This window comes from Martes martes (assembly GCF_963455335.1).
Source record: "Martes martes genome assembly, chromosome: X".
NCBI lineage: Eukaryota > Metazoa > Chordata > Mammalia > Carnivora > Mustelidae > Martes > Martes martes.
The window spans coordinates 72,059,991-72,085,866 of NC_137897.1; the positions used below are offsets into that span (position 1 = coordinate 72,059,991).

General features: G+C 36.8%; 2 protein-coding genes across 3 annotated transcripts in view; both read left to right on the forward strand.

The window, feature by feature from the left end:
* The window catches only part of DIAPH2 (diaphanous related formin 2), a 1,022,518-nt gene that overhangs the window by 242,120 nt on the left and 754,522 nt on the right, over window positions 1-25,876 (forward strand). For both annotated transcript variants that reach the window (XM_080794734.1, XM_080794733.1), the window contains one exon: window positions 4,890-5,029. In XM_080794734.1, coding sequence (XP_080650860.1) covers window positions 4,890-5,029 — 140 coding nt within the window. The remainder of the gene's footprint in view (window positions 1-4,889; window positions 5,030-25,876) is intronic.
* RPA4 (replication protein A4) lies at window positions 6,348-7,394 on the forward strand (the record flags this gene model as incomplete). Its single annotated transcript, XM_080794899.1, is given in 7 exon segments — window positions 6,348-6,386; window positions 6,575-6,739; window positions 6,741-6,782; window positions 6,786-6,820; window positions 6,822-6,918; window positions 6,921-7,049; window positions 7,053-7,394. Coding segments are annotated over 7 exon segments (849 nt in total).

Consider the following 25,876-nt stretch of genomic DNA (forward strand, 5'->3'; position numbering starts at 1 on the left):
TTACTTGTGGAACATAAGGAATAGCATGGAGGACATTAGGAGAAGGAAGGGAAAATGAAGTGGGGGAAATCAGAGAGGGAGATGGACCATGAGAGACTATGGACTCTGAGAAACAACCTGAGGGTTTTAGAGGGGGCTGTGGCATGGGTTAGCCTGGTGATGGGTATTAAGGAGGGTACATATTGCATGGAGCACTGGGTGTGGTGCATAAACAGTGACTCTTGGAATTGTATTATGATAAGTGAAAAAAGTTCATCAGAGAAGGACAAATACCATATAATTTCACTTGTGGAATTTAAGAAACAAAACACACAAGTAATAGGGAAAAAATGAGAGAGACACAGATACAAATCAAGAAATGGACTTTTAATTATGGAGAAGAAAGGATGGTTGCTAGAGGGGAGAGAGGCGGGGTGGATGAATTACAAAGCTGGTGGGGATTAAGGAATGCACTGTGTTGAGCCCCAGGTATTCTGTTGAAATGGTGAATTACCCTGTTGTACATCTGAAAGTAATACAACACTATATGTTTTCTAATTGGAATTAAAATAAAAATAAATAAATAGTAATATCAGAAGTAGTATCTCCGGGGCACCTGGGTTAAGGCCTCTGACTTCGGCTGGAATCGTGGTCCTAGGGTCCTGGGATTGAGCCCCATGCCGGGCTCTCTGCTCGGCAGGGAGCCTGCTTCCACCTCTATCTCTGCCTGCCTCTCTGCCTACTTGTGATCTCTGTCTGTCAAATAAATAAATAAAACCTTTAAAAAAAAAGCAGTATCTCCAATGTAATCTTAAAGTGTTCTTTTTAGAATATCACTGATTTTGGTATTAACATTTCATGTCAGAGTTAAGGGAATGTAATTATTAAACTGGCCCAAGTATCTTTTGTTTTCTTGTGTATTGTGTTAGAGTAACATAAGCACAGTCACAGTGACACTTAACCTCTATCCTAATGATTTCCAAATTAAGGAATGCCTTCAAATTAGGAAAACTGTTTGTTAACCTAGCTTTGGAATGGCATGATATATGCTAATTGCTAACTTTGTATGCATTATTTTTTAAAGATCAAATGGGCACAGTGGTAATTTTCATTAATCTCATACAGAGCAGTTAATTAAAATTTCCATTATTATCTTTCCATTATCTAGTTGTTTCCTTTGTTCAGCTTCAGAACAGGATGTTAATGATAAGTCATTCTTGTATTACAGTTCTATTAAGTATAGTGAGAATTAGTTTAATCTATTGCACTATTTTGTTTCTTTGTGATTTCTTTAACATCATATTGCATTATATTGATTGTGCTGAAGATACTTTGGCATTTGTAGTACAGATTTCATAATTAAGTACTTGGTGTTCTGATTTTTTATTCAGTATTGAGAGAAAGTGACATATGGTGGAAAAAGAAGTAACCTGAGGACCAGAATATTCGTGTTTTATTTTTGCAACCTCACTAATTAGGTGACCATGGACAGTCAGCATGATTTTCCATTTTTGTAATGATATTATTAGATGAGCTGATACTTAATGGTCAGCTCATCTTTTATATGCTATTATGTTTTCTTAATCTTCAAGTATGAACTTATGTTAAAATCCGTGAAAGCTTGATAAAAGGTATTTGTTTTATAAGGTTATGTATTTCTTGTATTGCTCCATTAGGTTCCTTTCAGTCCTTATAATGACAGAGTATCTTAAATTACATAATTTAAATTTAAACCTGTTTCTAAGAGTTGGGGGAGGAGGGTGTCCCAAGGTATTGGACTGGCCCAGTTTTTCCATGAGGCACAAATACCTCAGCCATGACCATCTAAAAGAAGAGAACAAACATTTCTAAGCAGCTTACTTTGTCTATGAGACAACATATACGAAGTGCCTGTTTTGACCACTTTATATGCATCATCTCACTTAATCCTTACAATAAACATGAGGGCTAAGTGTCTATTACCTGATATCATGAATGAGTAAACAGGTTTATAGAGATTAGTTGAATAGTCTGCTCATAGATTACGTAGATAAGTGAAGGTGTCACAATTCAAGCCCAGTGACAGTTTGAGCTCTTCCTAGGATGCCATACACGGTCTCAGTTTACCTATTCTACACTAGCATTTCTGAATATATGGTAATGGAACATCTCAGAACTGTAATATTGTGAAGCAAATCTAAACTAAGTTTTGAAGTTTCAGCTTGTTGAACTCATCAGACATTCACCCATTTGTTTACTTACCATCCATCCATCCATCCATCTACCCATGAATTAAAGAAAGATGTTTTGAGGGGCTCCTGGGTGGTTCAGTTGGTTAAGCTGAGGTGTTGATCTCAGGGTTGTGAGTTCAAGTCCCATGTTAAAGTGCCCAACATGGAGACTACTTAATATATATATATATACATATATACATATATACACACACATATATATATATATATTTTTTTGAGTACTTACCGTGTGCCAAGCATTGTGTTAAGATCTGGGGAAAAAATGGTGAACAGTGTTGGCAAGATTCCTGCCTCATAGAGTTTATGTTTTTATAGTGAAGACACAGTAAACAAGTAGAATACTGAATGATATAAGATTACACTGAGCTAATACTATGAATGAGATATAAAATGATGTGATGATGAATGTGGTGGTGAGAGGACTATTGGGTTGAGACTTAGATGATGAATTAGGGATGGAGATATTAGGAGTAAGAATCCTCCAGGCAGAGAAAACAGCAAATACAAAGGTCATTCTACAGTAATAAACTCATGTACAAGCCTCCAGGGAAGGATTGGTAGGGCCCCGTTATCCATTAATTATGAAAATGGGTTTGAGGGTCATATGAAAGTGGTTTGTGACTGCAGACTTGCAACATTTTATACTATAAATTTTTACTTACTATCATTCTTTGTGGTTCTACAGCCCTAAGTGTTGGGTAAATAAGTTAAAGAAATGGGGCGCTGGATGGCTCAGTTGGTTAAGCATCTGCTTTTGGCTCAGGTAATGATCTCAGGGTCCTGGGATCGAGCCTCACATCAGGCTCCCTGTTCAGTGGGGAGCCTGCTTCTCCCTCTCATCTTCCCCCTGTGCCCTCTCTCTCAAATAAATAAATAAAATCTAAAAAAAAAAAAAAAAAGAAATGTGAAAAGATTTCATGGTGATATTTTTACTTTGCCATCTATGTCGTGATTTATTCAGCAGAAGTCTTAAACATCTGTATATCCTAACAAATAAAAAAATCAAGTTAGTGTGAATTATACAAAATATGTGATCTAAAACTATGAAACTGTATTCCTTGTTCTGTAATTGTTATTGGCCGGATACAATAATAGCATACTTCCTTTGAGGCTCACTAAACTGAATCACTGTGTTAGGTACCTCGCATAGAGTTCTGAGTTTAGAAGAGTGATAGACATAAATAATGACCTTTGCCTCAGTGTCTTAAGTTTTATAATAGTGATAGTGCTACAGCACCAGAAGGGAATACAAGTCCCTGCAGGACTGTACCAGACTTCAGTGGTGCTTGGGTGGCTCGGTTGGTTAAGCATCTGCCTTTGGCTCAGGTTATGATCCCAGGGTTTTGGGATCGAGCCCCATGTATGACTTCCTCCTCAACAGGCAGTCTACTTCTCCTCTGCCCTTCCCCCTGCTCATGCTGTCTCTCTCTGTCTCTCAAATAAATAAATAAAATCTTAAAAAAAGACTTTATCAGACTTCAAACATTTACTTACTATTCAGTGGAATTAAAAAAAATTAAGACATTAAGAATGTCAATTTCTGCATTGAGGAGGCTTTTTTTTTTTTTTTTTTTTTAAGGAGGCATTCTTGATAAAAGCCAAACACCCTGAAGCCCTGTGGAATCCATTTCTCATTGTTAACACATTTTTAAAATAATTCTATATCCTCAAATGATATGACTTCTACTAAATTAGGGAAAAAACCAAACCAAACCAAACCACTTTCCTTATTCTAGCTTAGGTAGTTAAAGAAACTAAGTGTGGTTAGTACAAACTTGAAATACGTGACTCAAACTAGAATTTTAATTCAGGGGAATACATTTGTAATATATATCTAGAATGATTATATATATCTAGAATGTGAAACTGAGTTATTAGTGCAATGAATGTGTTGATGATATTTTCCTCTTAGTCTTTTCCCCAAACTACTTACATAGTTATTATGGCAAGGTGATGAAGCTAAGGAGCTGTGATGAGATGATGAGTTCTAGAAATAACCCCATGTATATTGGAAATTAAGCTAAAAACTAGTCATTATCAGATAAAAACTAGTCATTATCAGATAAATGCATTTAATGACTTTTCCAAAATTAATATACAACATGGGAGTAACATAGGAAGGAATAGTTGGGAATTAGTGAATACTTTAGACTAATATGATTAACATGCTAAATGGAGACTGTACTGTTTTACATTTTAATAACTGTTTTCACTTGTTTTTTGAGGTAGGCTAAATCTCTGATACATTTCAGTAGTTTTTGGTTATCTGTAATGTTTTATATTAAATTTTGTTCACTGTATTTTACAGTATAGAACATAACCATATTAACTAGGAAATTTAATATGATTTGTAAATGTTCGTTCTGTGAGTTAATGCTAGTGCCTGGATTGTAAACTTAAGCATCCCTGTCAGTGACACTTAATCTCAAGTCCATAGTCTTTTCAGACTATGAGTACCAGCAGTGTAATTTCTTTTTAAATGAGGATGAGGGGAGTGTTGAGATATGTATGTAACTTGATTTTATCTCATCATTTCTATGACCAAGAATTTTTAAGTGCATAGCACTCTGCACATATTTTTCTATAATAAAATACTTGCATAGTCTATGCATTATTTTATTTTAAAAGTTATTTCAAAACCTGTTGTTTTTCTAAAATGTAATTTCTTTTTTTTTATAGGGAGGGCTGAAAAACAGCAAACATGAATGTACCTTGTCTTCACAAGAATATGTTCATGAATTACGATCTGGTATTTCAGATGAGAAACTTCTTAACTGCCTTGAATCTCTGAGGGTTTCTTTAACCAGCAATCCTGTCAGGTAGGTGGTTCTTACCATTTTGGTATGATTCATGCAATTTGTACTGAATGTAGTTGTTATGAATACAATCAGTTACATCATTTTAACCTCAAGGTTTTCTGAACAGTCTGATGTCAGCTAATAAAACAGCAATGTCTGATTATTAGGTTGTAAACATTTGATAAAATATAGTTAATCTGATATCTTAATACTGTGCAATTTTAGGAATACAAATATTACTTAGATGTTTAATTCCTCTTTTATTATATAAAACATGGATCCAGAAGTTAAATATCCACATTTACTTGGCAGTTTGTGTGCAAAGATAACAATTATTATATTTATTTGTAAAACAAATTAAGTATATTGGCTCTGGTATTATTCATTTCTGACTGAGAAATAAATACAGTTTTCTTTCTCTAAGTTTTAGATATACTATTCACATATTTTTGTAATTTGGTATACCAAAATTAAATTATTTTAACCAGTAAAAGAAATGAGAGAAAGTATTAATAAACTCAAAGCTCTACAAGTTTAGGTTATTTTCTAACTGCAAAGGATTTTTAATGAAATTCTTTGCCAGTGGTGGATTCCAACAATTGATATTCTTTATTAATCATAAAAAAACCTCTATGTTAATTATAACACCAATAAAATGTTTTATGAGGAATAATGGCTTTTTAGTGTAATATGAAAATATTCTGGGAGATATTCATATAAATTGCTACAGTCTTAAGTTCACAAATTACTGCATAAAAGTATACAGAAATGGTGTTTTGATTTTATTCATGTTTTTCCTTATATCTAATGGAGACCACATTTTGTATTTCTCCGACCTATTGATAGAGTCTTGAAAATAATTTACAGCTCATTTGAATTGATGTAGGAATTGAAATATATCATACTATTTCTTTTTACCAATAGTATATTTGTCAGAATAACTGGAAAATTATAATTCTATAATAAAAAAAAAACCTTAAAAAGGCAGGGGTAAGATGTGATTTACTTTTGAATATGATGACCATCTAGAATGCTTCTGGTTTTAATGATTGAACAAATGATTTAATGAATGTGAGTTCTTTGAGAACCATAACCATTTTTGTGCCCTGCCCCCCACCCCTGCTACCTCCACCATATAAACCTATAGCTCTTTACCGTAGTGCACTTAGTGGTCTGAAAATTATGTGGGTGAATAAATGAATATTTAAGAAGTGACTATAGAAGAAGTTGTGGCAGTTAGGAATGAAGGGGAGGGGTACCTAGTAAAAATGCAATTTATATAGATGGCAAGAAAGGCTTGAAATAATATGTGGAGCCTTTATATAGGCCAGCAACTACCATGCAACTCCAAAGAATTATGGGACCTGGTGAGAAGCTGGTAGGTCCTCATTAGCTGGAGAGAGCAACATTTTGGTAGCTGACTGGCTCCATAGGTCGCGCAAGGCTGCTTGCGTTACCACGCATCGAACTTCTGGTGGTAGCTGTCTGAAGTGGTCAGAGCCCTCCTGAGGAACTCACTGACTACAGCAAAAACCTACCTCCTAATCTCTCTGAGCTCTTCTTAAGAAGAGTAAGAACGGTTTTGTGAGCTATGGCAGCATCTCTGCTGTGGGTGAAACTTTTCGAAGCAATGACCAGCCATCTCAGGGTGGTAAAGCTCCTACTACTAAGACCCCAAGATCCAGGGTCCAAATTCAGGGTATTATACCTTGTGGTGTAAACCAGCTGCTCCACCTCCACCCTAATTGACAGTGTCTTCAAGATAAGGGGAATTTAAGTTTCCCAGGTCTCTATTGTGGGGATAATCCGAAGGCCAGAGAGCTTCCAACTACATTCTTTACAGAATTGATGATATGACCACCAAGCCTATTGAGGTCCGCCAGTGGCTTGGAAGAAATAAAGCAAAACAGGGCATGTCGCTTCTTCCAGGGCATGTTGCTTCTTCCAGGGCATGTCACTTCTTCGAGTGGAAGTGTATGTCAAAGTGATCGGTATCCTCAGATGTTTTAAGGAAGTAAAGGGCCTCAAGGTATTGAATATCTGAGTCCTGGAGGACATGAATGAGTTCACCGCACATATTCTGGAAACGGTCAATGCACATATAATGCTGGATAAAGCCCACCAAGTGGCCTCTGAACCCAGTGTGCCATCAAAAATAAATGAGGTCCAGAAGTATGGCGAGTACTACCACCTTGAATTCATCCACAAGGAAGTTCTGCGTTTGATCCGTGAATGTCCTCAACGGGAAGGCAAAAGTGTACATGAGCTCCAGATCCAGCTTTATAGCCTGAGCGGCAGGGCCATCAAGCAAGCTCCTGAGTATCTGACCATTGTGGGCTACGTCTACCCAATTGTGGATGAAGAGCATTTTAAGTTTGCTGATTGAAGTGATGAAAAGATTTTTCATTTTCTGAAGTGATGAAAAGATTTTTCATTTTCCAAAGATCCTTGCTTCCTTCTGTGAATTTTAACCTGTTGACTTTTAGGAAGTAGATTTTTTCAACAAAATATCTCAACTGGCATACTTCAGAACCTTACTGCTTTATCAAATGCTTTGAACTTTTCTGTTTTTCTAACTGTTGGAAGCTCAGATGGAGATGGTGATGGATAAATTGACTAGACTTTTTGTAGGATTTACAAGCAGGCAAGTGAAAATAGCCCTGGATGAATGAATTTGGGAGAGGAAAGGACAGAAAAAAACTGAAAATTATTATTTGTTATGTGGGAGTTTCTTTTTCTGACATATCCATATATTAGGAGAATACAGATACAGTTAGGGAACCAGTTAAGAGACGAAAACAAGGGACACCTGGGTGGCTCAGTTGGTTAACGACCCAGTTGATCACGACCCTTCGGCTCGGGTCGTGATCCCAGCGTCCTGGGATCGAGTCCCACATCGGGCTCCTTGCTCGGCAGGGAACCTGCTTCTGCCTCTGCCTACCAGTCTGTCTGCCTGTGCTCGCTCTCTCTCTCTAACAAATAATAAATAAAAAAATTTTGAAAAAAAGAGACGAAAACAAAAATTCTATTGTTTTTACATTAGGTTTATTTTTTGTGTTTGGATTTAAATTATAGTCCTGTTATCTCTTGCTAAATATAGTAATTGATTAGTTTGAATATGCTAAAGAGAGCGATTTATGAATTCGAATGCTCAGTTCAATATTTATTGAGTGATTTGCTCTTATTACCATAGATTTGTTTAGAAGGTAAATGACTTGGCCAGTGCTCCCCTTCCTTTCCAGTCCTGCTTTGCATGTGAACCAAACTTTTGAGGATAAGATACCAGTCCTGGGGAAATACTATCTACTATTTTGGGCAGAGATTTTTAAACCTGAGGAAACTGAAGAATAGAATTGACAATTATAATCCACTTAGGGTTGTTACTCTATGGCTCTTAGACATATGAAGTGTATGCATTTATATTGAAATTGATTCTAAATTGACTGAATAAATTTGAAAATATTTTCAAATCAAAACTAATATTATTACTGCTGTCACAATTGTTAGTAATTATCATGCTACTTTACCTACTAAGTTTAGGTTGAATTTTGAGTATAATTTGATAAATATAAATTCTTGTGTTTTTCTCAATTTCTGTTTCCTTCTTATTAATCAGAAAAGGTTACCACCTTAAGACAGTATGGTACTGGCACAAAAACAGACACATTGATCAATAGAACAGAATAGAAAACCCGAAGTGGATCCACAGCTATATGGTCAATTAATCTTCAATGAAGCAAGATAAAATATCCAATGGAAAAAAGTCTCCTCAACAAATACTGTTGGGAAGACTGGACAGCACCATGCAATAGAATGAAACTGGACCACTTTCTTTTACTGTACAGAAAAATAAATTCAAAACGGATTAAAGACCTAAATGTGAGGCAGGAAACCATTAAAACCCTAAAGGACAACACATAACCTCTTTGACATCGGCCATAGCTACTTCTTACTAGAGATGTCTCCTGAGGCAAGAGAAACAAAAACAAAAGTGAACTTTGGGAATTCATCAAGATAAAAAGCTTTTGTACAACAGAGGAAACAAAACTAAAAAGAAACCTGTGGGGTGAGAAAAGTGAGAGAAGGTATTTGCAAATGATGTACCTGATAAAGGGTTAGTATTCAAAATCTATAAAGAATTTATCAAACTTAACATCTAATAACCAAATAATCCAATTATAAAATCAGTGGAAGACATGAGTAGATATTTTTCTAAAGTAGACATACAAATGGAGGACAGACACATGAAAAGATGCTCAACATCACACATCATCAGGGAAATACAAATCAAAACTATAACGAGATACCACCTGACACCTGTCAGAATGGCTAAATAACAACCCTGGAAACAACATGTCAGTGAGGATGCAAGGGAAGGGGAACCCTCTTGCAAGGTTGGCGGGAATTGCAAACTTGTGCAGCCACTGTGGCAAACAGTATGGAGGTTCTTCAAAAATTTAAAAATAGAGCTACCCTATGATCCGGCAATTGCACTAGTAGGTATTTACCCAAAGGATACAAACACAGTAATTTGATGGGACACTTGCACCCCAATGTTTATATCAGCATCATCAACAATATCCAAATTATGGAAAGAGCCACGTGTCTACCAACTAATAAATGGCAAAAGAAGGTGTGGTGTATGTATGTGTGTGTGTGTGTACACACATACACACACACACATATACATATATACACATGCATATGTATATATAATGGATTATTCTTCAGCCGTAAAGAATGGAATCTTGCAATGTGCAGTGACATGGATGGAGCTAGACAGTATTATATTAATTGAAATAAGTCAGTGAGAAAGACAAATACCATATTATTTCACTCCTATGTGGAAGTTAAGAAACATACACAGGGAGAACAAAAAGAGGCAAACCAAGAAATGGACTCTTAAAAAAAAAAACAACTATTTTTTTTCAGGGTTCCAAAATTCATTGTTTATGCACCACACCCAGTGCTCCGTGCAATGCATGCCCTACTTAATACTCACCACCAGGTTCACCTGGACCTCTGTCCCCTCCCCTCCAAAACCCTCAGTTTGTTTCTCAGATTCCACAGTCTCTCATGGTTCGTCTTCCCCTGCAATTTCCCCCAACTCACTTCTCTTCTCCATCTCCCAACGTACTACGTGCTATTCCTTATGCTCCACAAGTAAGTAAAACCATATGATAATTGACTTTTTCTGCTCGACTTATTTCACTCAGCATAATCTCCTTCTCTCCCGTCCATGTGGATATAAAAGTTGATATAAGAAATGAACTCTTAACTGTATAGAACAAACTGATTATTACCTGGGGAGGTTGGTAGGAGGGATGGGTTAAATAGGTGATGGGAATTAAGTAGGGCATTTGTTGTGATGAGCCCAGGGTGCTTAATGTAAGTGTTGAATCACTAAATTTTTACACCTGAAATTAATATTACATTGTACATTAGCTAACTGCAATTTAAATAAACACTTGAATGAAAAGAAAATAATTCAGTAAGGAAAAAATGGGGATAAGAAGACATATGACAATACATAAATACCATTTCCTATGTGAATCATTTGGAGGACTTGGACTTTCAAACTGAGTGAGCTAGAAAGGGGATATTAGGAGGGTTTTGAGGAAGATAATGATATAACCTAACTTGTGTTTGTATTTTTTTAAAATTTTTTAATTTTTTAATAAATATATAATGTATTATTAGCCCCAGGGGTACAGGTCTGTGAATCACCAGGTTTACACACTTCACAGCACTCACCATAGCACATACCCTCCCCAATGTCCATAACCCCACCATCCTCTCCCAACCCCCCTCCCCCAGCAACCCTCAGTTTGTTTTGTGAGATTAAGAGTCTCTTAGGCTTTGTCTCCCTCCCGATCCCATCTTGTTTCATTTATTCTTTTCCTACCCCCCAACCCCCCCATGTTGCATCTCCACTTCCTCATATTAGGGAGATCATAGGATAGTTGTCGTTCTCTGAATGATTTATTTCGCTAAGCATAATACCCTCTGGTTCCATCCACGTCATCACAAATGGCAAGATTTCATTTCGTTTGATGGCTGCATAGTATTCCATTGTGTATATATACCACGTCTTCTTTATCCATTCATCTGTTGATGGGCATATGCGTTCTTTGCATAGTTTGGCTATTGTGGACATTGCTGCTATAAACATTCGGGTGAACTTCGGATCACTACGTTTGTATCTTTAGGGTAAATACCCAGTAGTGCAATTGCTGGGTCATAGAGTAGCTCTATTTTCAACTTTTTGAGGAACCTCCATGCTGTTTCCAGAGTGGTTGCACCAGCTTGCATTCCAACCAACAGTATAAGAGGGTTCCCCTTTCTCCGCATCCTCGCCAGCATCTGTCATTTCCTGACTTGTTAATTTTAGCCATTCTGACTGCTGTGAGGTGGTATCTCATTATGGTTTCGATTTGTATTTCCCTGATGCCAAGTGATGTGGAGCACTTTTTCATGTGTCTGTTGGCCATCTGGATGTCTTCTTTGCAGAAATGTCTGTTCGTGACCTCTGCCCATTTCTTGATTGGATTATTTGTTCTTTGGGTGTGGAGTTTGATAAGCTCTTTATAGATTTTGGATAGTAGCCCTTTATCTGATACGTCATTTGCAAATATCTTCTCCCATTCTGTCAGTTGTCTTTTGGTTTTGTTAACTGTTTCCTTTGTTGTGCAAAAGCTTTTGATCTTGATGAAATCCCAATAGTTCATCTTTACCCTTGCTTCCCTTTTCTTTGGCGATGTTCCTAGGAAGAAGTTGCTGCGGCTGAGGTCAAAGAGGTTGCTGCCTGTGTTCTCAAGGATTTGGATGGATTCCTTTCTCACATTGCGGTCCCTCATCCATTTTGAGTCTATTTTCGTATGTGGTGTAAGGAAATGGTCCAGTTTCATTTTTCTCCATGCGGCTGTCCAATTTTCCGAACACCATTTGTTGAAGAGGCTGTCTTTTTACTGTTGGACATTCTATCCTGCTTTGTCAAAGATTAGTTGACCATAGAGTTGAGGGTCTGTTTCTGGGCTCTCTATTCTGTTCTATTGTTCTATGTGTCTCTTTTTGTGCCAGTACCATCCTGTCTTAATGACAACAGCTTTGTAATAGAGCTTGACGTCTGGAATTGTGATGCCACCAACTTTGGCTTTCTTTTTCAATATTCCTTTGGCTATTCGAGGTCTTTTCTGGTTCCATATAAATTTTAGGATTATTTATTCCATTTCTTTGAAATAAATGGATGGTATTTTGATAGGGATTGCATTACATATGTAGATTGCTTTAGGTAGCATAGACATTTTCAGAATATTTGTTCTTCAATCCAGGAGCATGGAACATTTTTCCATTTCTTTGTGTCTTCCTCCATTTCTTTCATGAGTACTTTATAATTTTCTGAGTATAGATTCATTTCCGCTTTTGTTAGGTTTATTCCTAGGTATCTTATGGTTTTGGGTGCAATTGTAAATGGGACTGATTCCTTAATTTCTGTCTTGTTGTTGGTATAAAGAAGTGCAACTGATTTCTGTGCATTGATTTTATATTCTGACACTTTCGTGAATTCCTGTACAAGTTCTAGCAGTTTTGGTGTGGAGTCTTTTGGGTATTCCACATATCGTATCATATCATCTGCAAAGAGTGATAGTTTGACTTATTCTTTGCCAATTTGGATGCCTTTAATTTCTTTTTGTTGTCTGATTGCTGAGGCTAGGACTGTTAATACTTTGTTGAATAGCAGTGGTGATAATGGACATCCCTGCCATGTTCCTGACCTTAACGGAAAAGCTTTCAGTTTTTCTCCAACGAGAATGGTATTTGCCTGGGTTTTTCATAGATGTCTTTGATGATATTGAGGTATGTGCCCTCTATCCCTACACTTTGAAGAGTTTTGATCAGGAAGGGATGCTGTACTTTGTCAAATGCCTTTTCAGCATCTATTGAGAGTATCATATGGTTCTTGTTCTTTCTTTTATCAATGTATTGTATCACATTGATTGATTTGCGGATGTTGAACCAACCTTGCAGCCCTGGAATAAATCCCACTTGGTCATGGTGAATAATCCTTTTAATGTACTGTTGGATCCTATTGGCTAATATTTTGGTGAGAATTTTCGCATCTGTGTTCATCAAGGACATTCGTCTGTAATACTCTATTTTGGTGGGATCCTTGTCTGGTTTTGGGATCAAGGTGATGCTGGCCTCATAAAATGAGTTTGGAAGTTTTCCTTCCAATTCTATTTTTTGGAACAGTTTCAGGAGACTAGGAATTAATTCTCCTTTAAATGTTTGGTAGAATTCCCCTGGGAAGCCGTCTGGTCCTGGACTTTTGTTTGTTTGGAGATTCTTGATGACTGTTTCAATCTCCTTACTGGTTATGGGTCTGTTCAGGTTTTCTATTTCTTCCTGGTTCAGTTGTGGTAGTTTATATGTCTCTAGGAATGCATCCATTTCTTCCAGATTGTCAAATTTGTTGGCGTAGAGTTGCTCATAATATATTCTTGTAATTGTTTGTATTTCTTTGGTGTTGGTTGTGATCTCTCCCCTTTCATTCATGATTTTATTCATTTGCGTCCTTTCTCTTTTCTTTTTGATAAGTCTGGCCAGGTTTTATTAATCTTATTAATTCTTTCAAAGAACCAGATCCTAGTTGCATTGATTTGTTCTATTGTTTTTATGGTTTCTGTTTCATTGATTTTTGCTCTCATCTTTATGATTTCTCTTCTCCTGCTGGGTTTAGCCTTTCTTTGTCGTTCTTTCTCCAGCTCCTTTAGGTGTAGGGTTAGGTTGTGTATTTGAGACCTTTCTTGTTTCTTGAGAAAGGCTTGTATGTCTATATATTTTCCTCTCAGGACTGCCTTTTCTGTGTCCCACAGATTTTGAACTGTTGCATTTTCATTATCATTTGTTTCCATGAATTTTTTCAATTCTTCTTTAATTTCCTGGTTGACCCATTCATTCTTTAGAAGGAGGCTGTTGAGACTCCATGCATTTGTGTTCTTTCCAAATTTCCTCTTGTGATTGAGTTCTAGCTTCAGATCATTGTGGTCTGAAAATATGCAGGGAATGATTCCAATCTTTTGATACCGGTTGAGACCTGATTTATGACCCAGGATGTGATGTATTCTGGAGAATGTTCCTTGTGCACTAGAGAAGAATGTGTTTTCTGTTTTGCTGGGATGGAATGTTCTGAATATATTTGTGATGTCCATCTGGTCCAGTGTGTCATTTTAAGCCTTTATTTCCTTGTTGATCTTTTGCTTGGATAATCTGTCCATTTCAGTGAGGGGAGTGTTAAAGTCCCCTACTGTTATTGTATTATTGTCGATGTGTTTCTCTCATTTTGTTATTTATTGGTTTATATAGTTGGCTGCTCCCATGTTAGGGGCATAGACATTTAAAATTGTTAGGTCTTCTTATTGGACAGACCCGTTGTGTATGATACAGTGTCCTTCCTCATCTCTTATTATTGTCTTTGGCTTAAAATCTAATTGATCTGATATAAGGATTGCCACCCCAGCTTTCTTCTGATGTCCATTAGCATGGTAAATTGTTTTCCACCCCCTCACTTTAAATCTGGAGTGTCTTCGGGTCTAAAATGAGTTTCTTGTAGGCAGCATATTGATGGGTTTTGTTTTTTTATCTATTCTGATACCCTGTGTCTTTTGATTGGGGCATTTAGCCCATTTACATTCAGGGTATCTATTCAGGGATATGAATTTAGTGACATTGTATTGCCTTTAAGGTGACTGTTACTGTATATTGTCTCTGTTTCTTTCTGATCTACTACTTTTATGGTCTCTCTTTGCTTAGAGGACCCTTTCAATATTTCCTGTCGAGCTGGTTTGGTGTTTGCAAATTCTTTCAGTTTTTGTTTGTCCTGGGAGCTTTTTATCTCTCCTTCTATTTTCAATGATAGCCTAGTTGGATATAGTATTCTTGGCTGCATGTTTTTCTCGTTTAGTGCTCTGAATCTATCATGCCAGTTCTTTCTGGCCTGCCAGGTCTCTGTGGGTAAGTCCGTTGCTAGCCTAATATTTTTACCATTGTATGTTGCAGACTTCTTGTCCCAGGCTGCTTTCAGGATTTTCTCTTTGTCACTAAGACTTGTAAATTTTACTATTAGAAGACAGATTGTGGACCTTTTCTTATTGGTTTTGATGGGGGTTTTCTGCACGTCCTGGATTTTGATGCTTGTTCCCTTTGCCATATTCGGGAAATTCTCTATAATAATTCTCTCCAATATACTGTCTGCTCCCCTCTCTCTTCTTCTTCTGGAATCCCAATTATTCTAATGTTGTTTTGTCTTATGGTGTCACTTATCTCTCAAATTCTCCCCTCGTGGTCTCGTAGTTTTTTGGCTCTCTTTTGCTCAGCTTATTTATTCTCTTTGATTTGGTCTTCTACATCACTAATTCTTTCTTCTGCCTCATTTATCCTAGCAGTAAGAGCCTCCATTTTTGATTGCACCTCATTGATAACTTTTTTGATTTCAACTTGTTTAGATTTTAGTTCTTTTATTTCTCCAGAAAGGGTTTTTATTTCTCTGGAGAGCTTTCTCTTATATCTTATATGTCTTTTTTGGAGCCCGGCTATAACCTTTTGAATCGTCATTCTGAACTCTAGATCTGACATATTACTAATGTCCGTATTGATTAGGTCCCTAGCCTTCGATACTGCCTCTTGGTTTTTTTGTTTTGTTTTGTTTTTGTTTTTTTTTTTGGTGAGTTTTTCTGCCTTGTCATTTTGTCCAGATAAGAATATATGAAGGAGCAGATAAAATACTAAAAGGGTGGCAAAGACCCCAGGAAAATGTCCTTTAACCAAATCAGAAGAGATCTCGAATTGTGGGGGTGGGGGAGGGGAATGGGGATAAAAAGAAGTTCAGAAAAAAAAAATTAAAAATTGAAAACAAATAAAGAAAAAATATAAAAAAGAAAATTTATATATATTCATATTAGACTTGTGACTAGAACAAGGGTCACCCACTTAATTTTGGGAGTATTTTGGTCTCTTACACGAAACTACCTCCCAAAATTTTAAAGAATGAACGACATATCTAAGCGTAAACACAATGAAGGGATGGAATCTGCCTATAAAGATGGAATAAAATTATTATATTTTTGAATTTCTAAAAAATGAGTTGGTCAGGTATGTTGTTTGGGAGAATAAAGAAAAAGAAAGTGGAGAGAATTTTCTCGGGCTGGAGAGTAGAACAAGCCCAGAGCTAGATTTAGGGTGTATTTTGATCTATTAGAAGAATTTGTACCCCATATTTTTTAGAAGAAAATACCCTATGTGTATACAAAAAATAAAGTTAGATTCTATGGAGGATAGAATATGACTATAATAATGAATGTTTAAAAAAGATTATAATTTTTTTTATCAAAGGTATTGTTAAGATAAACTAGTTAAAAAACGTTAAAAGAGGAAAGGGTAATAGTTTAAAAAAATTTTAGCAGAAGGAGAAAAAAAATAAAATTAAAAAAATTAATTAACTGCAAGACTGAAAAATCATTGGGAGAAAGCCATGAATTCCATGCTTTGCTTTCTCCTCCTCTGGAATTCCACTGTTCTCTTTGGTAAGTGAACTTGTTCTTGGCTTTATTTCTTTTTGATCTTCTGGGGGACTGTCTGTTGTAGTGATTCTCAGTTTTCTTTGCCCCAGGGGGAATTGCACTGCCCTTCTCAGGGGCCATGCTAAATAATCTGCTTGGGTTCGATTTTGGCAGCTTTTGTTCCCTGAATGCTTTCTGTAGAGTTCCGGAGGACGGGAATGAAAATGGTTCCTTCCAGATCTCTAGCCCAGAGGAGCCGAGAGCTCGGGGCCCCACTCCTCAGTGCGCCCTCAGAGAAAAGCGCTCAATCACTCCTGTCTCCCTGGCCTCCGGCCGGGCTCCAAGCTCACCCAGACTGTCACCAACCGTCTCTCTCTCTGGCACACAGCTCCGCCTGGAGTCTCCGAACCACGCAGGTCCCTGAGCTCTTCCAGGGGGTTTCTCCCCGGATCTTGTGGGGTCCCCACTCACAGAGCCAGTGGCCTGTGCCATGGATTACGGTTCAAGGTAACCCCGAGTTGAGAGCTCACTCCTTGGCTCTGTCTCTTTAGCCTGCTTCCCCGCTCTAATACCTGCGAGCTCTGCGACACTCACACACCCCCGATCCTTCTGTGACTCTGCGGGACCTGGAGCCACACTGACCCCACGTGGGCTTCACCCCAGTTTAGCCTCTGGAGTGATGTCCCTCCATGGAGCAGACTTTTAAAAGTGCTGATTTTTTGCTCCATTGTTTCGCCGTTTGCCGGGAGCCGGCCCCTCCCCCCACGGTCTATCTTCCCGTCCCTTTGGATTTACTTCTCCGCCCGTCCTACCTTTCAGAAAGTGGTCGATTTTCTCTTTCTTGAATTGTTGCTCGATTTTCTCTTTCTAGAATTGTTGCTCTTCTCTTCAATCTCTGTTGGATTTGTAGGTGTTCGCAATGGTTTGATAAGCTATCTAGCTGGTCTCCTGCTACCTGATGTTGTCTCAGCCTGCTACTTCTCCACCATCTTGACTCCTCCTCCTGACCTAACTTGTGTTTTAAAGGCTCTCCCTCTCTCTGGATGAAGCAGGGAGACCAAGTTAAATGTTGCAGTAAGGGAGCTAGAAATCTCACAGGAATTTTACGGATAGCAGTGTAGCAGTGCATCATGCAGGATGATATGGAAGGTCACTTGACATCTCACAGTTGTCCTAGAACCTGGTTATTTTTGTTATTTATCTCTTTGAAGTCAGCAGCAGAAATTCATGGCACATTAACTTGATTTGTTTTGTTAACATCGGCTCTCCATGAGTCTGTGTTATTTCCTGATAGGAACTGCCTGGCCAGCTCTGTATTACCCACTTCGAATTCCTAATGAGGAGACTCTGGTCCCCATTTGTTTCTTCTCAGGCAAAGCTTCTCTTGCTAGGCCACCTCATTATGCAGGTCGTACCATACTATGGTTAGGTCACCCACTGAAATCACATCAGTTTGTTTGTGGTAAGTCAGAGGGAGTCAGGGTCATATGGTCTAAATTTGCTTACCTAGGACTATTATCTCAGAATGTGATTGTTGGGAGTGCTTGCCTATGAAGGGGATACGAGTTTGTCATGCACCAGCCAGTACAGCAACTTTAATAAGGTGAGAAGGAGAGTTATTGCATGAGGATCTTCAGAAGATTAAGATTTATATTTCATTCATCCTGTATGTTCATCTTTTAGCATTATTCTTTGTGGTATTACAAATTGAATAAAAGAGAGTATGTAGCACACTGTTTCCCGGAAGTGCTTCTAGTGTTCCTATGTGTTTATGTGTGGGTTTTAGTGAGGGATGGAAATAAGGTGCATCATTATCCTTACTTTTACTCTGACTGTCCTGGGAATTCTTACCAGTGTTTGGGCCACCTCTCAGCAATGGTCTCTCTTTGGACATTATCTACTATTTGACTCTCATCTAAAAATCTTTCTTCTTTCTGATAGGGGAATACTCTCCTAAACCTATCCCTCAACTTCCAAAGAGGTGGTGGTGGGATATAGGTCTACATTACATGGTTAAATGTATTCTGGGAGTGCACTGTAGTATTTTCCCCTCTTGGGAACTCATTGTGAACATTAGCATTGTTTTTATAATGTTTTTTGCATTGCTGCAGAAAAGAAACTTGTTTAACTTTATTAACCCAGAGGTTCCAGATATATTTTTTTAACGTTTTTTGTTATTCCCTAGAAATGCCTATAACCATTATGTTGTATAAATCATACCTTCTATTTCTGCCTGATTTAAACCTATTAGTAGCTACAAGATTTTATGTAATCACCCCCTACTTTAGAATCTCTCACAGACACCAAGAAGTACCAACACAGCAAACAGCTAATTAGACTTCCTACTGGACAGAAACAAATAAGCGAACAAGAACAATGAAATAGCAAAAAAAATAAAAATAAAAAATAAAAAAAAGTCAGAGAAACAGGAAACCAAATATAAGAATAAACCCAAGAATGAGAATATTTTTTATAACAGAGGAAATTATGGGGAAAACAAAGAAAAATAGTCTGTAAAAGGATAAATCACCTTGAATGCATAGTGTCTTATATAACTTAAAACAGTAAAAGAATCCTTGAAGTTAAACAAGAATCATTTAATACTATTATTTAGTTTCCTAGGGCTTATGTTATTATCATCAAAAATTGAGTGACTTTAAAACAGTAGAAATTTATTCTCTCACAGGTCAGTTTGCCAGAAGTCTGATACTAAGGTTTTGGCTGGGAGGTTCCTCCTACAGCTCTAGTAGAGGATCTTTTCCTTGCTCCTTCCAGCTTCTGTTGTTCCTCAGTTTTTGATGGTATCATCCCAAATTCTGTCTCTATAGTTAATGGATTTCTCTGTGTTTCTGGGTATCTTTCTGTGTCTCTTTTATAAGGATACTCTAACCGGATTTAGGGTCCACTCTAATCCAGTACCATGTTATTTCCATCATTACCTTAATTATATCTACAAAGACCCCATTTCCAAATAAGGTCATATTCTGGGGTTTTGGATGGATTACATCGAAAGTTTATTTCTAAAATTATATGAAGAAAAATTATCCATAAAACCGTTGAGATAACCAAATTAGCTAAATACTGTTTAGGTAAAAACCTTAGCTAATTTAGATGGACTGTAAAAGTCAAACTGTATAATACTTGTAGTACTTATTGGCCTTGTTCCCTTTACAAAGATATTTTTTCTGTAGTACTGAATTCTGAGAGTGTGTTATTTGATAGAGTGACACTAGAATGCCAGTCATGAGATTTGTATTTCTAGCCCTCATCTCTCACTCTCTGTGACTTTATAAAGTGTAACCAGTAACCTCTTTTGGCCTCAGTTTTTACCTGTATAAATGATTTTGGAGACTTCTAGATCTAAACTTCTATGTTTTCATTTGCTTACTTCTAATTCTATTAAGTTTGCTATTGAAACTAGATTAGTGTTTACAAATGATTTTGAAGAGAAAAATGTTCCTCCATAAGACTGAATGATTTCTTAGCATTTTATTATTTTCTTACAGGTACAAGTATGATGTTTAAGTAACTCCAGATAGATACTTATAATTTCTTTTAAAATATTGAAGATAGCAGTTTCTAAATCTTTGGTATATAACTACTTTTAAAACCTGATGTTTATTAGAATCTGGGCATTTGTGGGGCACCCGGTAGCTCAGTGGCTTAAGCTTCTGCCTTTATCTCAGGTCATGATCTCAGGGTCCTGGAATCGAGCCCCACATCGGGCTCTCTGCTCAGTGGGGAGCCTGCTTCCCCCTCTCTCTCTGCCTTCCTCTCTGCCTACTTGTGATCTCTCTCTCTGTGTCAAATAAGTAAATAAAATCTTAAAAAAAAAAAAGAATCTGGGCATTTGCTTTCTCATGACTGATTTCTTTCATTAGCACAGTTCCCCACCCCCCTCCAGGCCTCATGCCAGGTTAGGCTGGCCTTTATTTGTTTATTTTTTAATTTTATTTTTCCAGTGTTCCAAGATTCATTGTTTATGCACCATATCCAGTGCTCCATGCAATACATGCCCTCCCTAATACCGACCACCAGGTTCACTCATCCCCCTACCCCTCTCCCCTCCAAAACCCTCAGTTTGTTTCTGAGTCCATAGTCTCTTATGCTTCGTCTCTCCCTCCGATTTCCCCCCTTCATTTTTTCTTCTCTTCTCCTAATGTCCTCCACGTTATTCCTTATGCTCCACAAGTAAGTGAAGCCATATAATTGACTTCTTCTGCTTGACTTATTTCACTCAGCATAATCTCCTCCAGTCCCATCCAAGTTGATAGAAAAGTTGGGTATTCATCCTTTCTGATGGAGGTGTAATAATCCATTGTATAAATGGACCATATCTTCTTCATCCATTCATCTGTTGAAGGGCATTCTTGGCTCTTTCCATAGTTTGGCAATTGTGGCCATTGCTGCTGTGAACTTGGGGTACATATGGCCTTTCTGCTCACTACATCTGTATCTGTAAATACCCAGTAGTGCAATTGCCAGGCCATTGGGTAGCTCTATTTTTAATTTTTAAAAGAATTTCCACTCTGTTTTCCAAGGTGACTGCCCCAACTTGCATTCCCACCAGTAGTGTAAGAGGGTTCCCCTTTCTCCACATCCTCTCCAACACTTGTTTCCTGTCCTGATAATTTTGGCCATTCTAATTTGTGTAAAGTTGTATCTCAGTGAGGTTTTGATTTGAATCTCCCTGATGACTAATGATAATGAACATTTTTTCATGTGTCTGTTAGCTATTTGTATGTTTTCTTTATAGAAGTGTCTGTGCATGTCTTCTGCCCATTTTTTGGCATGATTATCTGTTTTGTGTGTGTTGAGTTTGAGGAGTTCTTTATAGATCTTGGATATCAGCCCTTTGTCTGTAGTGTCATTTGTGAATATCTTCTCCCATTCTGTGGGTTGCCTCTTTGTTTTGTTGACTGTTTCCTTTGCTGTGCAGAAGCTTTTGATCTTGAGGAAGTCCCCAAAGTTCATTTTCGCTTTTGTTTCCTTTGCCTTTGGGGACATATCTTGAAAGAAGTTGCTGTGGCCAAATGTCGAAGAGGTTACTGTCTGTGTTCTCCTCCAGGAGTTTGATAGATTCCTGCCTCATGTTGAGGTCTTTCATGCATTTCGAGTTTATTTTTTTGAATTGTGTAAGAGAACGGTCAAATTTCATTCTTCTATATATAGCTGTCCAATTTTCCCAGCACCATTTATTGACGAGACTGTCTTTTTTCCACTGTATATTTTTCCTGCTTTGTGGAAGATTATTTGACCATAGAGCTGAGGGTCTGTATCTATACTCTTTATCCTGTTAACATTGGTCTATGTGTTTGTTTTTGTGCCAGTACCGTCCTGTCTTGGTGATCACAGCTTTGTAGTAAAGCTTGAAATCAGGCAACGTGATGCCCCAGCTTTGTTTTTCCTTTTCAGCATTTCCTTAGCAAATTAGGGTCTTTTCTGGTTCCATACAAATTTTAGGATTGTTTGTTGCAGCACTTTGAAAAATGCTAGTGGAATTTTGATCAGGATGGCATTGAAATTATTGATTGCTCTGGACAGTGTAGACATTTTAACAATGTTTATTCTTCTGATCCATGAGCATGGAATTCTTTGCCATCTTTTTGTGTCTTCTTCTATTTCTTTCATGAGCGTTCTATAGTTCCTCGAGTACAGATCCTTTACCTCTTTGGTTAGGTTTATTCCCAGGTATCTTACGGTTCTTGCTGCTATAGTAAATGGAATCTATTGTCTAATTTCCCTTTCTATTCCTTACCACAGTTTTATTTATTTATTTTTTGTTCAGCCCAGCCCCTAGTAAATATATAAACATGCACACTAATACTAATAGCTTTACAAACATTCTCAAAGTGCAGTCATTTCTGAATATTAAATGGAGTCACAAATTTCAAATTCATATGTTACATAATCATTCAGATGATAAAGGCTATTGAAGTCATTTCCTTATTTTCTGCTAAATGAAGTTATTTAAAAATGCCTTTTATAAAGTATCATTAACTGGCTATATCCCAAATCACTCCCTCACTGTTCACTCCGTCGATTTATTTTTTTTACTGTTTATGTTCTTCTACACCTGCTTATGCTCTATAATAGGTATATGAATGTATGTCTGCTTTTCTCATTTAGATTTTTGACTCCTTTGGGGAAGAGACCCTCTTGCCCTTTTATTTGTTTCATGGTGACTGATACAGTGTAATTTACATACAGTAATGTGTGATTTGATGTGGATATTGACCTGTCATCAATAACAACCTGTGGTTCTCCAGCAGTGAAAATGAATTTTCATTAATCTGGCACTATTTTGTGACCATGAATTTTTACGTGTAATCAGAGAAAAGGAATGAACCATTTCCTTCACACAGGAGTGAAACCTATTGGATTGATCTGAACCATATTCATAAGCTACACATACCTTTTTAGGGTTGCCTAGTGAATTAATGAAATTGAATGTTTACAACTCTAACACCCTAAAAATCTGTGAGTTTGACTATAAAATAAAGCCTGGTCTGTCATCACAAATTCCATTAAATGTTGCGTGTTCCAACCATGGTTTGTGTCTTTTAGAATGAGAACTATCTTACTACAGATTTTTGAGCCTATTTGTTTGATAAAGTTTATGAAAGGGAACAGTGCCTGCTGAGAAATGACAAATGAGTTTGAACAATTTTATTCACTTCCAACCCATTACAGGATATATAGGTATTTGGCAGTATATTTTATGAAAATCCAAAGGAATACATTGCAATAAATCATTGTCACTGAGTTTTCTTAATACAGGAGAAAATAGCAAATTCTGATTTGAGTCATAGTGTCAGAGAATTGTGATTGTACAGAATTCTTTTCACAGTTGTTGCTAAAATTACCTTACAGCTTGTTTTTTCTATTTTCCTTATAATTTTAGTTATCTGCCTGTCTGGTGTCATAGTGTCTATATTCACTTTATTTGATGATAGCTTCCTCAGCCAGTGCTTTCAAGTATGTGAAAATAGATAAAATATCTATTAGAGTTTACTTATGTGTAGTTATTTGCTTATCTTTGGAACATTTGTTTTTACTTTTTATTTTCTAAGTTTAGATTTAAACATTTTTCAAATGTATTAATAAATACACATTTTAATATAATCATCATAGTAAAAATAGGTGACTCATGGCAGTACTACAAATTAGGAATAGAAAGCATTTTCTGAATTATGAGTGTTAGTAACTCTTTAAACAGCCTTTATTTAACTTGATGAAAGCTTGCAAAACAGCCAGCATTACATGGAAAAATAATATAAATGTAGATATAGATCAATAGTTTTTGAACATTTTGCACTGGAGTACCTATGAAAAATGAAATAACAAGGACATTTTTTTATGATGCAGTAATGTGAACAGGACTTAAAATTGTAAGCACATATCATAATCTAGCATATGGGTAGTATTATTAAACCAGGCTTGTTTAATATTGATATTTTAAATTTGTTCACTTTAACTTTCACATGCTTAAATAATTTAAGAAGACTTTAGTACATTTTACATAGAATAGAAAATAGTAAATTCAGTGATGTCCATTTTTATATTTTATTTTAAAATCTTGGTCAGTGGAATTAATAGCAACCATATCCATGCTTATTTAGCTAAGTTGGTACCATAATATGAAGTGACAGTGAATTTTTAATTATATAACATTAGCTTCAAAACACAAGTTTAACTTAAGGTAGATCCAATATTATATCTTTTTTTTTAAAGATTTTATTTATTTATTTGACCGATAGAGATCACAAGTAGGCAGAGAGACAGGCAGGCAGAGAGGAGGAAGCAGGCTCCCCGCTGAGTAGAGAGCCTGATGTGGGGCTGGATCCCAGGACCCAGGGATCATGACCGGAGCCGAAGGCAGAGGCTTTAACCCACTGAGCCACCCAGGTGCCCCTCCAATATTATATCTCATAATAAAGGCAAACTTGGTCTAAAAATAAAGTATATTCCTTTTAAAAACAAAAATATAAAAGCAAGTGGTGACTCAAGTTTCTGAAGTATTTTATTTAGAGAAAATACAGGCTTGAAAGTGGAATAAATGAGGACTCTTACGTTTGCATTTATTTTATTATTATTTGACACATGACACTCCACCAATGCAATGCATTTTCTCCTTTGAATGCTGTTTTAAATTATAAAATGAATGTTTATGCTGAGTGAAATAAGTCAAACAGAGAGAGTCAAGTATCATATGGTTTCACTTATTTGTGGAGCATAACAAATAAAATAGAGGACAAGGGTAGATGGAGAGGAGAAGGGAGTTGAGGGAAATTGGAAGGGGAGGTGAACCATGAGAGACTATGGACTCTGAAAAACAACCTGAGAGTTTTGAAGGGGCCGGGGGTGGGAGGATGGGGGAACCAGGTGGTGGGTATTGGGGAGGGCACAGATGGCATGGAGCACTTGGTGTGGTGCAAAAACAATGAATACTGTTACGCTGAAAATAAATTAAAAAAATAAATAAAATAATTAGAAATTGTTACTGGACAAGTAGTTATAAAACGACCTTGGGATCATGACCTGAGCCACAGGCAGACACTTAATGACTAAGCCACCCAGGTGCTCCTTTCTATCTTAAAACATCTTTTAAAGATTTTATTTATTTGAGAGAGAGAGAGAGCATGAGTGAGGGTTGGTTTGGTGGAGGGGCAGAGGGAGAGAATGAAGCAGACTCTATGCTGATCAGGGAGCCCAACATGGGGCTTGATCCTGAGACTCTGAGATCAGGATCTAAGTTCAAGGCAGATGCTTAACTGACTGAGCCACCTAGGCACCCCTATTTTAAAACATCTCATATACCTTTTGTATTTTCTGTATGTTCAAAATAGTCTTGAAGTAAATACATATAAATATTTGTCATTTTTACATATTTTAATTTTGATTTATATGAATTAATTAAATGGCTTGGGCATATACTAGAGTTTTATATACTTCTCTTATTATTGTGGGACTATTACTAAAGCAATTACAACTTATCAGAATGATGCAGGTATCTCACTACCATTAAGATGAGGGTAAAAGTACAAACTCCAAGTAAACGAGGGAAGGTGATAATTTTCAAAAAGCCAAGGACAATACCAGGTGAATATAAATAATACCATGTGAATATAAAATAGTTCCTTTTTCCTTGTAGTGAAGGGGGGAAAGTATTGAGAGACACAGCTGTTACTTGATAGTGCATTTACATTTTAGGGAAAACATTCTTTGTAATTCTGAATGCAGGTTTTTATTTTGTGGTTCTTTAAATAAGGGATATTGAACAACACAGTAGAGTGAATCTTTGATGGTT